The following is a 15,052-nucleotide window of genomic DNA, read 5'->3' as shown; positions in this document are numbered from 1 at the left end:
CAACCGAACTTTGAATTTCATTAGTTCATGACTAGAGAAAAATATTTTTATCAACAGTAAGTTTTCAAATAATGACAGATACTGTAGATATTCATGAGTTACTAGAATGAGAAGAAAACTTACCCAAAATTAAATGAGATTAACTTTCTCTGAAAGTGGACTATAGTAACATGAGCAATTTGATTGACGAAACATAAAGTATAGTTTGAAAACTTTAAATTAATTAAAATTAGTTACAGTTTATTTAAATAATATGTAAGTAAAGTTATTTGTAAAAACATACTACATATTATGTAGAGTACAATATTTTTACCAATATTAATGTTTCAAATAATGAACAGATAAATATTTATGAGTTGCTAGAATAAAAAGAAAACTTATCCAAAATTAAATGGGACTAACTTTCTCTAAAAATTGACTATAGTAACAAAATCAATTTGACGAAACACAAAATGCTGTTTGAAAACTTTAAATTAATTAAAATTATTTCAGTTTATTTATATAATATGTAATTAGTTATCTGAAAATACATACTACAGATTATGTACGGTATTTAAAAAAGTCTTAGAGGCCACTTCTTTTTACATCACAAAATATAACACTTTGAGTCTAGTCTTTCTCTGATGGTTGTGGGTGACGTGATCCTGTCATGATATGCAGAAAGAAGTGACTAATTTGTGGTAATATGAAGCTTGATTCTTGAGGAAATTTATTGTAAGGGAACTGGTAAAATATCGAGGATATTACCATTTTATTAAAATATATATATATATATATATATATATATATATATATATATATATATATATATAATCTTCACAGTTTCATAACTTGTTTTTTTTTTTTTGTACACCAACATTATAAAGTCTTTAATGTCAGTCAAAATCGTGCACAATATGCCACATTATTGCTATAAGCATGATCTAGGCTGTAAGATACTACTATGCCAACTAAAATGTCATAACTTCTATTATGACTTTACTTGTGCCATAAAATTCATATTATTAAATGATTTTCCGTGAAATGACATTTGAATACATCACTGTTGTCAGAGCAACTCATTCTTCATAGACTATGATTTCAAACTATTCATCATTACAATTTGATGTTATTTTTTTTATTAATTTGTTTTATAATGCTTGTGTGCAAAAAAAAAAAAAAAAAAAAAAAAAAAAAAAATGAAACACGTTTATAGTGTTATATAATTTATTGCACTCGTAAAAATTACCGAATGAAGTGAATTCGACAAACTTCTGCTTGTATAACGAAGTCTGACGCCATCCAGCCATTGTTCTCTTCGTTTTCCTCTTCTTCTCCTTCCCTCCTCAATCCACTTAGTATCATCTTTGGTATTCTTCCATTTTTCATCTCTTCACGTGTCCAAAGCATTTTAATCAAAGAAGATTAAAATTCACTCACTTCTATAATGTTCTTTTGTACATCCGTAATTTCTCTAATTCTTTGATTTCTAATTTTTCCCTTCTTGATTTTCTTGCTGCTCTTTGCCGAAAGTTCATTTCATTATCCAATAATTTGTTTTCGTGTATTCTGTCTGATGTCTAAGATTATGCTTTGTTAAACATAACACTTTGTACCAGTGAGTTATAAATTAGGGTTTCTGATTTCTTTAAAATGTTTCTACTCCAAAGAACCGAGTTCAACATGCCTATTGTACCACTTCCTTCACTTATTTTTTTTTTTATTTTTTTTTTTTTTTTAATTTCAGCTACATTTTCCATCAGCTTCTAAAATTGACCGCAAATATTTAAATTTATTTACCATTTTAATTTCTTCTTTATCAATTTCTAGCTTCTCATCTTCCATCTTAAAGTTTAAATATTCCGGTTTTCTTATAATTTAAATTCGGCCCCCATTTTTATACTCCTCTACTAGTTTTCTTATATACGATGCATCTTCAGTGCCCTGAGTAACTATGACTTGGTCAGTCGCAAAAAGTAGCTGATATAAAGATATTGTTGGTTCATTGGAGTTTCCATTGTGTTACACTTCCTGAACCAGTTCCTAAGAGGTATATATTTTAAAAAGTAATGGTGATATACATCTTTGTAACAATCCCTTTGTTGTATTAAATTCTCTGGATAAAAGATTTCCGGTTTTAATTTGACATCTATTCTTTACATTGATCTCAGAAGTGTTATTGTATTGAAGCGTCCCTTTGCTTGCCATAATAATAAAATATCCTGGGAACGCAATAAAGTATAACATTATAAATTAGTTTCGTAATATACTGCATGTTCAGTTCAAAATGTGTCATGGCTCGCTGTATGTCGTCATGTGGCTAGCCGATGAGCCTAGAGAATTCAATCTTCCTACACTTCCGCAAAGGTGTATTACCTATATGCCAGAGAAGTTGCCTAGCAAGTACGGCGTTCATTCTGAAGATTACTTACTGATATGTATGGTAACACCTGTAGTGGCAGGAATGTGAACTGTTTGGAAACACGTACTGAGGTGAGTTCTTTTCTTACTGTCGGGAAATGGGGTGAGGGTTAGGACGATTACTTACGTATTTGTTGACATTAACTTGGACACGGAGCATTTGATTGTATTGTGGAATGTTGCTGTATGCAACTGATAACAAATGCCCTGCGTACGACTTGCCCGCACAAAACACAGTTCGAAAGAGGTTATGGTAGCACACAGACCGTACAGGCCGCCATCTGTTGCTACGACGTTCAAGTTACACCGTACACGTTCTCAAGTTCAGATTGAACGCCTTGAATAATAGGTAACTTCTCTGACATAAAAGATGAAACTCGCTTCAAATTGCCGACTCACAACAGTGACGTCATGACACACTTTGAAATGAACACCCAGTATTATTAATCTCTTTCTTTTTTCACCTATGATTTGTTTTTCCAAACAAATACTCAGACTGCACTTGAACAACTGTGCTCATTTGGCTATTGCAACACTGTTTGTGCTAGTCACATTGGAGTCGTGTTTGGTGGATCAGAGTTCCGTGGTGTGAAGCTGCTGTGTTCTGCACTGCAGATCGAGATGCTTGTGGCCTATATTTAGGTGCTACTTGGCAAACTTTATCTAGAGTGATGGAGGGATATGTTACCTCAGGAGCCATACTATGCAGTTGTATGAAGCTTTCTGGACAGAAGTTTGTCCACAAAGTATTTTTGTTTGTATGATATACCGTATGTACCATCTGTGAATAGGATTATAATTTAATGAATGTGAACTTTTTTTTTTTGTAAATTTGAGCAGATGTGTAGGAAGTCAGACTGTAAGAACACAAGATAATGTCTGTGAATTTTGAAAGTCGAGAATTCCTGTTTTATATCCAACGAACCCTGATCCAAAGACATATTTGCCTCTTATGTTCTTTTAGTGTCCGTCACTCCATAACAGATCCAAATATAATTTGTGTGGAAGTGATAAATCTGTTATCATAGTTTCCTTTTAGAGAAATTATTCTTTAAATGTGATAGAATATTAATTTCCTAAATCATTTATCTCTTATTCTGTGACTTAGTAGTGAGTCAGTTCCCTTAAAATGGAAAAATGAGTTAACGTGAATTCCAGACAGCCATGCTCCTTCGAATGTGAGAGTACAGAAATCTGGAAACATTTGGTACACACCAACTCTTTTGTATTATAATATTAAAATGAAATAAAAAAGGACAAATTCATGTAAAATAGTTGACAAAGACCAGCACTGCGAGAGGAAGAGCTTAGAGACAGATCTGAACTAACACGGAAGACATTTTTTAATGAATTTTGTCACTAATTTTTTTTGTCTAATTTTGGAATCAGAAAAAAAAAAAAGAAAGAAAAAATACTTTTATATATTCAGGATGGACTTGAAGGAAAATCTTTTTATAATAGTGATAAGTTCTAATGAATGTGGCATCTATTACCACATGCCTTCAATGACCAATTACCTGATTGAATCCATAGGTGGACAAAACTGTATATGGAGTGATTGATCAAAATTATTGTAAATATTTCATTGATCACATCAGTACAAGATGTGTTAATCTGTCTCTGTGCTTAGCCCTTTTGGAACGTACCGTCATAAATGTAACAATCATTGTACTATTTGATTAGTTGTGAGGAGAGTTTTTAAAATGCATTCCTTTTCCATTACACAGCATTTTTACTCACAAATCTTCATTTGTAATAATATATGTAAATCAGACTCAGTATCTTTTTTGTTTTCTTTTGTTTTTATCTGTATTTCTGTGATTTGTATGCAATGTAGTGAAATATTACCCGTTGATGAATAAAGTTTCTGTTGTGTTTTAACATGATTTTTCATAGATCAAGTGCATTCCCTCATGTGCCCAGCAAGTGTAACAACATATCTGATAACTACTGAAGCTTTCCTGGCGACGTGATAATTCGAAATTTTCTCGGGCTTCCAGCCAGGTCATAAGTTGGTGATCCACCGACGTTCCGAGGATGTTAATCTTCCTCATCTTCAGGGTTAAATGATATCTGAGGATACCCAGCTCCTTAATTTATAGTGCCAGAGAGAGTCAGCCGAGGAGCTGTGCGCCGATTGGCTGTTATTAGTGCAGACCACGACGAGAACGCGGCCGACGTGTCGTCTTGCTTTGTGCTTTCCGGCTGAATGACCTTGGGTCTCACGGTGGGCTCGGCAGACGAGTTCTCATGTGTCCTCCGCTGATTACAGCCCGTCCGGGCGGTGAGAATGTGATGCGGCTTACATTGGACAGACTGGACGCACAATAGCAACGCATCTTTCGGAACATCAAAGAAGCATCAGATTAATGCAGCCCGAAAAATCCAGATTGGCTGAACATTGCATTGAAAAAAGCCATAGGGCTAATTTCAATAACACCGAGATCCTGGTAAAATGTGCAGGCTATTGGGATAGAAGAGTAAAAGAAACCCTGGCCATAGCAGCGGAACGCGGTAACCTGAATCGGGACTCAGGTCTCCATGGGCACTGGTTATTAAATTTCTCACTGCCCGGACGACGGGCCGTCATCAGCGGACACATGAGAACTCGTCTGCTGAGCCCACCGTGAGACCCAAGGTCATTCAGCCGGAAAGCACAAAGCAAGACGACACATCGGCCGCGTTCTCGCCGCGGTCTGCACTAATAACAGCCAATCGGCGCACAGCTCCTCGGCTGACTCCCTCTGGCACTATAAATTAAGGAGCTGGGTACCCTCAGATATCATTTAACCCTGAAGATGAGGAAGATGAACATCCTCGAAACGTCGGTGGATCACCAACTTATGACCTGGCTGGAAGCCTGAGAAAATTTCGAATTAACATATCTGATATCTAGTAGGGACTTCATATGAGTCTAAATACTAAATAATACAAATTAACAACAGTAAAACTTGTCTAAAGCAGTCATCTAAAGTTACCCTGTAAAATGGTCATTTTATCAGGTGGTTGCTTGACTGAGGTTAAAGTGTTCCATGAATCAGCACAAAAATACTGATTTTAATCGACATTTTGAGTTTCAATGATTTTCCGATCACTAAGAGCGGTGCTTTTTCACATGCAGCATTGTAACAGAAGAGTACGGTTATTCTATCTTTTGCCAAGTTTTGCTCTTTCCACTCTTCTTAAAATTTGAAGTTTTGTTAGAGAGATACCTGTCTTGTCGACATTGTAAATGTCTCTTGAGTTCATATCCCGCAAGAATTGAAGGCAATCTGTTTTTCCATTGTTCAATATCAATGGTTGAAATGTTACCTCCACTCGTCACAGAACGGCCGAGAGTGTCAGAAGCTGTGGAGGACCGTCACAGGCGCAATCTGAAAACCAAGGAAGGCAACCGGAATGATAAGGAAAGGATGATGGGTGAGGAGGTAAAGGAAGTGGCGAGAATAAGTGATAAAGTTACCTAATATTCATTCATAGGAGTGAGGGAAAAACTCCAAAAAAACCTCTCCCAGGTAACTCATCCCGAGCAGGGAATCGAACCCTGGCCTGCTGGGTTCAGGAGCGAACATGCTACCGCAAGACCACAGTGGTGGACACATGTCTGGTTTTACTGCAATGCAGAATTTCCTATATCCAATTTTCTGACTGCCTTGACACTGCTTCATCAGCAGGAGTCAAGTTGTTCTTCTTGTCTATAGAGAAGACCTGAAGGTGGTACTAATGATGGATATACAAAATGCTCTGAATTCGTATTAAGGTTAGAAAATGAAAAGACTTCACTGCTTATGACACTTTTTTATATACAAAAACTATAATATTATTTACATAAATGCTAAAGATATTAACAAACTGAGATCAAATGTATAAAGAATCCTATGAGACCAAAATCACGATTTTACTATAAAAATAAGTAACAAAATGATTTTTCAAATTATGTATTTCCATACCGACAACTGCACACAATTCCAACAGGATCTTGTAAGATTTCGAAACAGCTACATTAAAAACAAGGTTTTGTAACATGGTTAAGAACAACTCTTTGGTCAGCAGGAAAAGGCACATAAAAAAAAATTTCCAGGAGAGAACTTTCTTTTTAATCTACTCTTAACTGAATATTAGTACTGCGTGTTCAGTTCAAAGTGTGTCATGGCTCGCTGTATGCCGTCATGTGGCTAGCCGATGAGCCTAGAGAATGCAATCTTCCTACACTTCCGCAGAGGCGTATTACCCGTGTGCCAGAGAAGTTGCCTGGCAAGTACGGCATTCATTCTGAAGAGTACGTACGGTAACGCCGGTAGTGGCAGGAATGTGAACTGTTTGGAAACACGTACTGAGGTGAGTTTTTTTCTTACTGTCGGGATATGGGGAGAGGGTTAAGATGATTACTTCCGTATTTGTTGACATTAACTTCGACGGTCAACATGGATACGGAGCATTTGATTTGTGTTATGGAATGTTGTGGTACGCAACCGATGATAACTACCCTGCGTACGACTTGCCCGCGCAAAACACAGTTCGAAAGAGGTTATGGTAGCACATAGACCGTACAGACTGCCATCTGTTGCTACAACGTTCAAGTTATACCGTACACGTTCTCAAGTTCAGATTGAACGCCTTGAATAATAGGCAACTTCTCTGACACATAAGCTGAAACTCGCTTCAAATCGCTGACTCAACAACAGTGACATCATGACACACTTTGAAATGAACACCCAGTATAATAATGAAATTCATGTATCTTAATTAAAGTAAGACCCTTTTCAATTTAAAATACAAGAAATTTTATTATTTCAAAAATTAGAAAAAATACTAGACTTATGTGATTAGGTACAACAGAAAAATCGACTTCTTTGACTTATGTGCTTTTTCCCGCCGACCAAAGAACTATTTCTGTTAATTTTTACATGCTGGCTGTTGACTAGTTACCCTCACATATTAGTAATAAATTATATATACTTAATTTATGAAAATTGTGGTGATGAAGGTGGTTAGAGGGAGGAGAAGGTGGTCGAAAATTAAGAAAAAAAGATGAATCATACAGTAAAACCTCGATAAGACGTGCCCACTTATTACGCTATCCCGTGTAATACGATTTTTTTTGTCCAGTCCCTGCACATTTCATATATAACGCCTTTATAAAATACCCCATTTATTGTGCTCAAGTCCTGCATAATACGCTGTTTTGTGGGATATTTTCGATGTAATTTTCAGCAATGTACTGTAACAGCAATTAAACATCTTGGTCACTGAACTCGCTGGTACCATTAACCTGAAAAGTATTGGTATTCGACCCTTTACCTGCACATTTAAACCTTCATACTTCATACCTTAGTATATCCCACCCTCTTGTTACACTCTCTTATTCGACTCCTTATCTGCGTGGTTAAAGCCTTCATACAGTTACAATACCTCACCCTCTTGCTAACCTCTCTCTCAAACAGCATTCCTCACTCGGCCGTAATAAAATTCTAGAAATTTTTGCTGAGCAGTTTGTTGTCCTTTAGTGTATTGAAGTGTCTGTGAATGTGATTACAATGAGTGTTAAACAAAAAGCGCTTTCTGCGTTGAAAAAATTGGAAATCTTACGAAAGTACGATGAAAACAGTACTCTTAATCAGAAACAATTCTCTGATTCATTAGGAATCCCATCATCGTCATTAAGAACGATAATAAAAAATCGCGACTCAATCACTACAGCTGCGACATCGGGAGGATGTAATCGCAGAAACTGAAGTGTGGTAAACATGAGGACTTGGAGTACACGCACACAGCAAGCAACTCTAAATGACTTTTTTTTTTTTTCGAAAGCATTAAGTACAGTACATATTGTAAATGTCTTTGACATACAGTACAGTAATTACATAATGGAGTAATACTGTATTACCTTTCATGAATCATGTATTTCAATAAAGAAAAATGCTAATAGATACTGTATATAAGTATACCTGCCTAATATGTGATCCCGGTTAATATGCGGTTTACAGCCAGTCCCTTGAACAGCATCTTATCAGGGTTTTATTGTATTCCGTTCCTGTGTATTACTGAACCTAACTGTTCCACTTTGTACTGTTAAGGATGTATAAGGATTCAAGAAAATGGAATAATGTATTTGAAATTTAGCAACTGCTCCCCACTAAGAACTCAAGCAATGATATATCTTGCTTGCACAAATAATGTGTGTGAAGGATAACAGGTATGTTGTGAAATGAGGTTACCGGATATTTTACACAATATAGACATATGAAAAAAATACTTTTAACATTGCTGTAAGTTTGACATTCACTTGTATACTTTTACAAACTTAAAAAAACTAAAATATTCATTCTTATCAATTAAAGTACTGGATTTTTCAGAAGAGTAAACTTTTTTAAACAGAGTTTCTCTGGATCTCAATTTTACAGCAAATTCCTGACAGATCATGTTGAAGTTGGTTAAGGTAGCAAGCATGGCACGAACAGTTTCTAAACCCATTTTGGATCTCTGAGATGTTTACATCATATTCACCAAAGAAAAAACACAGATAAGACACAGAGATGGTTCAATAAACTTCTGAGTTGTGCACAGGAAATCATTTCTCAGAGAAAAAGTAAAAAAATTTCACTCCATTTTCAGCAAAGAGTAGAATTTTGTTTGTTTCATTTTTGCTATTTTCTCTGAAGTCATGTATTTCTTCAAGAAAGAAATTTCATTGAATAAATTATCTTCATCCAGGTCAACTCCATCTATATTTAAAAAGAAATAATGGACTATCTCTTCAAATTTTTCTCTTTCTGAGGAGGTCTCAGCAATATACATTCCGTAGATTTTTTTATTTTGTGAATGAATAAGCCAGGCACTGAGATATTCAACAGCATTTTCATAAATTCGCAAGAGACACTGAGAAATTCTGTTACGGAATAAGAAACCATCTTCTTCTAAAGATGCCAAAATTTGCTTAATTAATGATAGAATAAATTTCTCTTCTTTCCTGGAGTTCAGTTATTCTATTAACCTTCAAAACATATGGAAGACTCGACTGCAGTTACGTTTTCACCTTCAGTCTTAATTACGCTTCATGAGAAAGAAGCAAAGTTGCATTAGCAAAATTCATCCACAGCAATGTATAAGGATCGTTAAACCATATTAAACCATGAAAAATCTGGGAGCAAATTTTTAAATCAGGGGATATTCCACAGACGAATTATCTAGAGACAAAAAGCAAAATTCAGGGACTGTCCCTGGGAAACAGTGATGTCTGGTAACCTCATTGTGAAATTGACAAGATGACATGAGTGGCTGTTTACAATTTTATGTCCCATTGAACTGCTGGAAATGCACCATTTATACTTTCATTTCTTTAATTTCGTGTTATATAATTATTCACATTTGCATATACAGGGTGTATCAAAAACACCTGACGGTTTTTGCAATGCAATACAAATCATACTCGCTGAATGTCGCTGCTGTAGTGGGTGTCCTTGTGTTGTGTATGTTTTGGAGTTAAGTTGAGATGGAACGTTGGTCTACTCAACACCGCATTGCTGCAGTAGAGTTGTTTATCAAAACAGTCTGTTACTGCTAAGCAGCGTGGGTTTTGTCTGCAGTTTGATATACGTCACGCACCTAGTCGTAATACCTTGGTATTGTAGCTACGTTAATCATGTCTGATGAAGCACACTTTCACCTCTGTGAATATGTCAACAAGCAGAATTACCGATACTGGGCTCCCAACAATCCTCAGTGAAAAGGTGACAGTCTGATGCGGAATTTGTTCGGATGGCATCATTGGGCCTTATTTCTTCGAGGGTAAGGAAGGAGCAACAGTTACTAAACTGCGAGCATTAAGGTACGATCACACATCGCTACTTTTGCAGCGCTGCAGTACAAAAAACTGCGCAACTCTCGTACTGCGATGTGTGAACAACGGTGCAACCCGAAAAGTAGCGGCTGCTGAACCTGCTGCCCGCTACTTTTCCATGCTGTGCGCAACTTAAAAGTAGCGACATGTGAACAGGGTTCTCAGGGTTGCAGCCACAGCATTTTTGATATCGGTTTTGTTGAAACTTTTGCTGCAGTTGCGACCAGTGTTGCCACCCAAATGTGCCAATGATACTTTTATTGTTTGGATATATTTTAATGTTAGATGTGATGAAAATAAATTATTTCTAACAGTTATTAAATGCACAACACAGTCTGAGCATATTTGCTGACGATATAATTCACTTTTTTAATTTTCCGTAGTGTAGTTTCAAACAGGAGGGTTGCCAACATTGATTATGTGAATATGCTGTTGGTTATCATTTAAGTATATAGGCATTTTTAAAAGCTTTATAGTAAAAATAATGCCAATTTCTGAATACTAGTTAGGATAGAAAAGCAAATAATAGATAAGTAAGCTTTCGCATGAGTTTCTTAATAATGCGAACATAACCACAAAATGTATATTGAGAAGTCAACACGGAGATAGAAACCTGCAGCATGACTGTGGCTGCAAAAGTAGCGCCTTGTGTGTGAACAGACTCGCAACCTTCAGTTGCAACTTTTGCAGCACTCGGGTTGCGCAGCACGAAAAGTAGCGTGCAGCACGCTACTTTTGGCTTACGTGTGAACACGACACGCAACTTTTGCAGCTGCAGTACAAAAGTTGCGCAGCAAAAGTAGCGAAATGCTTCTTCCGAATTTCGTCCGTGGTCATCATGAGTGGTGGTTTCAGCAAGATGGAGCAACAGTTCACACAGGTAGGATCTCCACGGCCATTCTTAGAAGAGTTGACCGCCTGGGATTATGACACACTGCTTCCCGAACCAGTTCCACATTTGCAGGTGTACGAGCCAGACGAGAACATTCTAGTGGCTTGGTATCCTTTATTGACCCCTCTGTACGCCATTTTGCTACCCACATTACCGAGGTATTGCGACTGGGTGCATGACGTGTATCAAAATACAGTCGAAACCCAAGCTGCGTAGCAGTAACAGACTCAGTTTTCATAAACAACAATACCGCAGAAATGTGGCATTCAGTAGACCAACGTTCCATCTCAACTGAACTCCAAAACATACACAACACAAGGACATCTACTATAGCAGCGACATTCAGCAGATATGATTTGTATTGCATTGCAAAAACCGTCAGGTGTTTTTGATGCACCCTGTATATAAAAAAAAATTACTGAGGTAGGAAACATACAGTAAAAAAAAAAAAAAAACTTTCGGTTCTGCATTGTACATATTCTTAAAATTCTTGTTCTTTTAAATTACACGTTCATGGGGATTTGTTAACGCATTTTCTTACCATTCCTTCGACAGCCAACAAAAAGAGGACAAAATATCTTCAGCATTTTTCTTGAATTCCTCTTGATGATGGGTGTTTCTATCAGAAAACTGAAACAACACAAAACACACACAGTCTGTCATTAACAAATATATTAGTGACCATGAAACCATTATGAAGCTAGAGAAATATCATATACAGTATCTACATGTGCTGTTGCAGTATTTCTTTGGAGTCAAAGCTCACAGCTATGAAAACTTCAAAGATCAAAATTTTGTCACATAAGAAGCCAGAACTTCTTTTTGTGAATCATGTTATTTTTTACCTTAATTATGTGTAGTTCATTGAATGGTGGTCTTAACCACTGAACAGGACTCCACATGCTGATGACTTTGAGCCACACTGCATCTTGATTCACTGTCGACAGTTTCTTGAAGAGCTTCACACATGATTCCTGAAAGAAAGAAATTAAGTTTCTTGTAACTTTTATTCATGTAGCTGCAGTACACAACAATCCGAGCCAATACCGAACCACAATGTTAATTATAAGCAGCTACTGGACCTCTTTACTTCATACTGTCTAACAAGGAAAGTTCACCAAATGATAATGGATTTTCACAACGATTCCCCCCCCCCCCCCAATATATTCGTTTGAAATAAGAAATCTCCCTATAAATTTCTACATCCGGAGAAGGCCTAGCCTTCGAGATATGATTTTTTTAAATAATCGTCTGACATTCATATAAGTCTATGTCCATTGCCATTGTGAAGAAGAAAATGTTTAAGGCCCCATATATTTATGCATTGTCCTCAAAATTGGGAAAGCTTATGAAAACTCACCTCTTAAAGTTGTTTAAGGGGTTAGGTACAGCTTACAGCAGTAATTTCAACTTGGAAATATTCAACATTTTTTCCTCCATTACTGTATCTTGTACAATAATGAAAATTGGTTATGTAAAACACTGTCCTTCTGCTATATAAAAAAAAATATTTTTACGATTAAAAAAAAATTACTTATATTTTTTTTCAAGTGGCAGTTCACTGTGCAGTGATGAAGCATTTCCCTCATAACTCAAAAACTATCCAACATTCTGTGATGAAATCTTTTGTGTATTTATATGCATGTCATATCTACAATATGATGCAAAATCACTTCTCTACCTTTGATAGATTTTCTGATAAAAAATAAATTCATTTAAAAAATGGTCATATATCAGTATTTTTTTCTAACACAAAATAAAAAAAAAATATATTTATTTATTAAGGAATGTAGTTGAAAAAGCATGATATTGTAAACATGAGTTTCAGCAATAAAATAAAAGAGAGAGAACATCAGAAACTTATAAGTTTATGAGTTATGAGGGAAAAGCTTCATCTCTGCACAGTGAACTGTCACCATTTTGAATTCTGAAAAAATAAATAAATAACTAAAATAAATAATTTTTTTTTAATCATAAAAATATTTTTTTTCATATACTAAAAGGACAGTGCTTTACACATACTAATTTTCATTATTGTACAAGATACAGTAATGGAGGAAAAAAATGTTGAATATTTCCAAAAATTTTACTGCTGTAAACTGTACCTAACCCCTTAAAGAAGTATACTTTCCATCTGTCAGTGATCATAGCATTCTTTCTGTAGACTTGTGGATCAGTTACCGAGGTCGACAGGACATAGAAAGAATAACTCCAGAAGGTAAAACGATGGAAGTGTTAACAATTCCAAAGCATACAGCTCTGATTGTTCAGCCTCTTGACGTTTATGGCTTTAGGCTTGGAAAAATTTTATTCGGAACTTCTCTGATAGTTTTGTTACCTGGCACAAATATTATATTGCATCAGAGAGATAATGTGATAAAATTGCAGTCTTTAACGCATAATCAGCTATCATCTCCTAGATATGTAAATATGTTTAAATACAACTGACATAAAGCCAGATACCTTGACAACAAATCTGATAAATTCGACACGCCTGTAGAATTTTGTTTTCACGTTGATGTGCAGAACTGCTCTAAAGCTGACTGTGAGAAACTTATTTTTCTGAAATGTTCGTGGTGCAAAGTTCCACTGTATTTTGAGCATTTTTACAACGATTTCCACTACTGTGATCAGTACAGTGAGTATTTTCAGGTATGCTTACATTTCCTTATCATTTCTTATAGACTATTCTATAATCAATTTAATGAATATATATCTGATGTCATTTTCATAACTTATATTATTTAAGGAGATTTTGACACTACAGTATGCAGCTAGATGAGATTTATTGCCTGATATGTCTAGCACATAGCACTGTTTGCATTAGCGGTTATAGCTCTGGATTGAAGAATTTGAAAAAAAATCATACCTCCATATCTCGAAAACTAGGCCTTCTCTGGATGTAGAAATTTATAGCGAAGTTTCTTATTTCAAATGAAAACATATGGCGGAAAAATCGTTGTGAAAATCCGTTATCACTTGGTGAGCTTTCCTTGTAAGTATTCTGAGAAAGTCGTTACACAATACAATGTCTGACAGAGAACTCTTCAAGATGCACTTAAATTATTTTTCATCTTACCAATTTCATATTGACCTTTCCAGCGAGATTTAAGGATCCAAAGATCAGCATGGTAACAACTAGACCACAAAAGACGATTTTGGTGTGGTCTCGTATTACATTTACTATATCACAACATTTCTTTGAAGATGAGCAAAGAATTACAGTGACAGTTAATAGGCGTTACTTTACCATGTTGCAAGATAGAGACATCTTACGAGAATTACAGATCTGAATCACTATCACCTTCAGAAACCGACTTGAAATATATTGAATCATTTAGCACTGATAATGTATTCTGGGAACATCTCAATACCGACCTGCAGAGGGCGTGGTTGCAGCGAACTGAGGTACGGTGCAGCTGCAGTCATCACTTGGTCCAGCTGTCTCTCCTGCAGGTTCAGGTTGATCACCAGGTCGCCCAGCTCACTGAGTAACTGCAGCTGCAGCTTGAACAACTGCGTGAACCTGTACGCAGAGCCCTTGTCCTTCTTCCTGCTCTCAGGTGCAGACTTGCTCAAGGTGTCGCACAGAGGCTGCAGCACCTGCCTGCACAGACAAGATTCACTCCATATTTCATAAATGTATTGAGCATTGTTCTGGCGGTCAGTTTCTTGGAAAAAAAAACACCACTAAGCATTGCTTCTTCAGGATTGGATTGCAGAGGGTGTAGGATGAGGCAAGCCCACTTGCATTAGACCACCCACAGCTTGTTTTGCTATTAGATCTATGCAAAAGATAGTAAATATCAATACCTTAAAAACAATATACTTTGCATACTTCCACTCGGTAATGAGTTTCGGAATAATATTCTGGGGAAATTCCACAGATAGTAACAATATATTTCTATTACAAAAAAGAG

At 36.1% G+C, this 15,052-nt stretch overlaps 1 protein-coding gene across 2 annotated transcripts in view; it reads right to left on the bottom strand.

Annotated features, from left to right (window-relative positions):
* Positions 1–4,660: 4,660 nt before the first annotated feature.
* Tti1 (Telo2 interacting protein 1) overlaps positions 4,661–15,052 on the bottom strand; it is a 44,982-nt gene continuing 34,590 nt past the window's right edge. Inside the window, exons 12-15 of one of the 2 annotated variants that reach the window (XM_069836174.1) lie at positions 14,511–14,739; positions 11,978–12,106; positions 11,674–11,762; positions 4,661–5,774 (exon numbers count right to left, since the gene is read on the bottom strand). In XM_069836174.1, coding sequence (XP_069692275.1) covers position 5,774; positions 11,674–11,762; positions 11,978–12,106; positions 14,511–14,739 — 448 coding nt within the window. In that variant the 3' untranslated portion in view covers positions 4,661–5,773. Of the gene's footprint in view, positions 5,775–6,183; positions 11,763–11,977; positions 12,107–14,510; positions 14,740–15,052 lie in introns of those variants that run through there. The other variant, XM_069836173.1, reaches the window with a different exon arrangement.

This window comes from Periplaneta americana, chromosome 9 (genome assembly GCF_040183065.1).
Source record: "Periplaneta americana isolate PAMFEO1 chromosome 9, P.americana_PAMFEO1_priV1, whole genome shotgun sequence".
In the NCBI taxonomy this organism is placed as follows: domain Eukaryota; kingdom Metazoa; phylum Arthropoda; class Insecta; order Blattodea; family Blattidae; genus Periplaneta; species Periplaneta americana.
The sequence above is the reverse complement of the archived record's forward strand: the minus strand, read 5'-3'. Positions and strand labels throughout refer to the sequence as shown.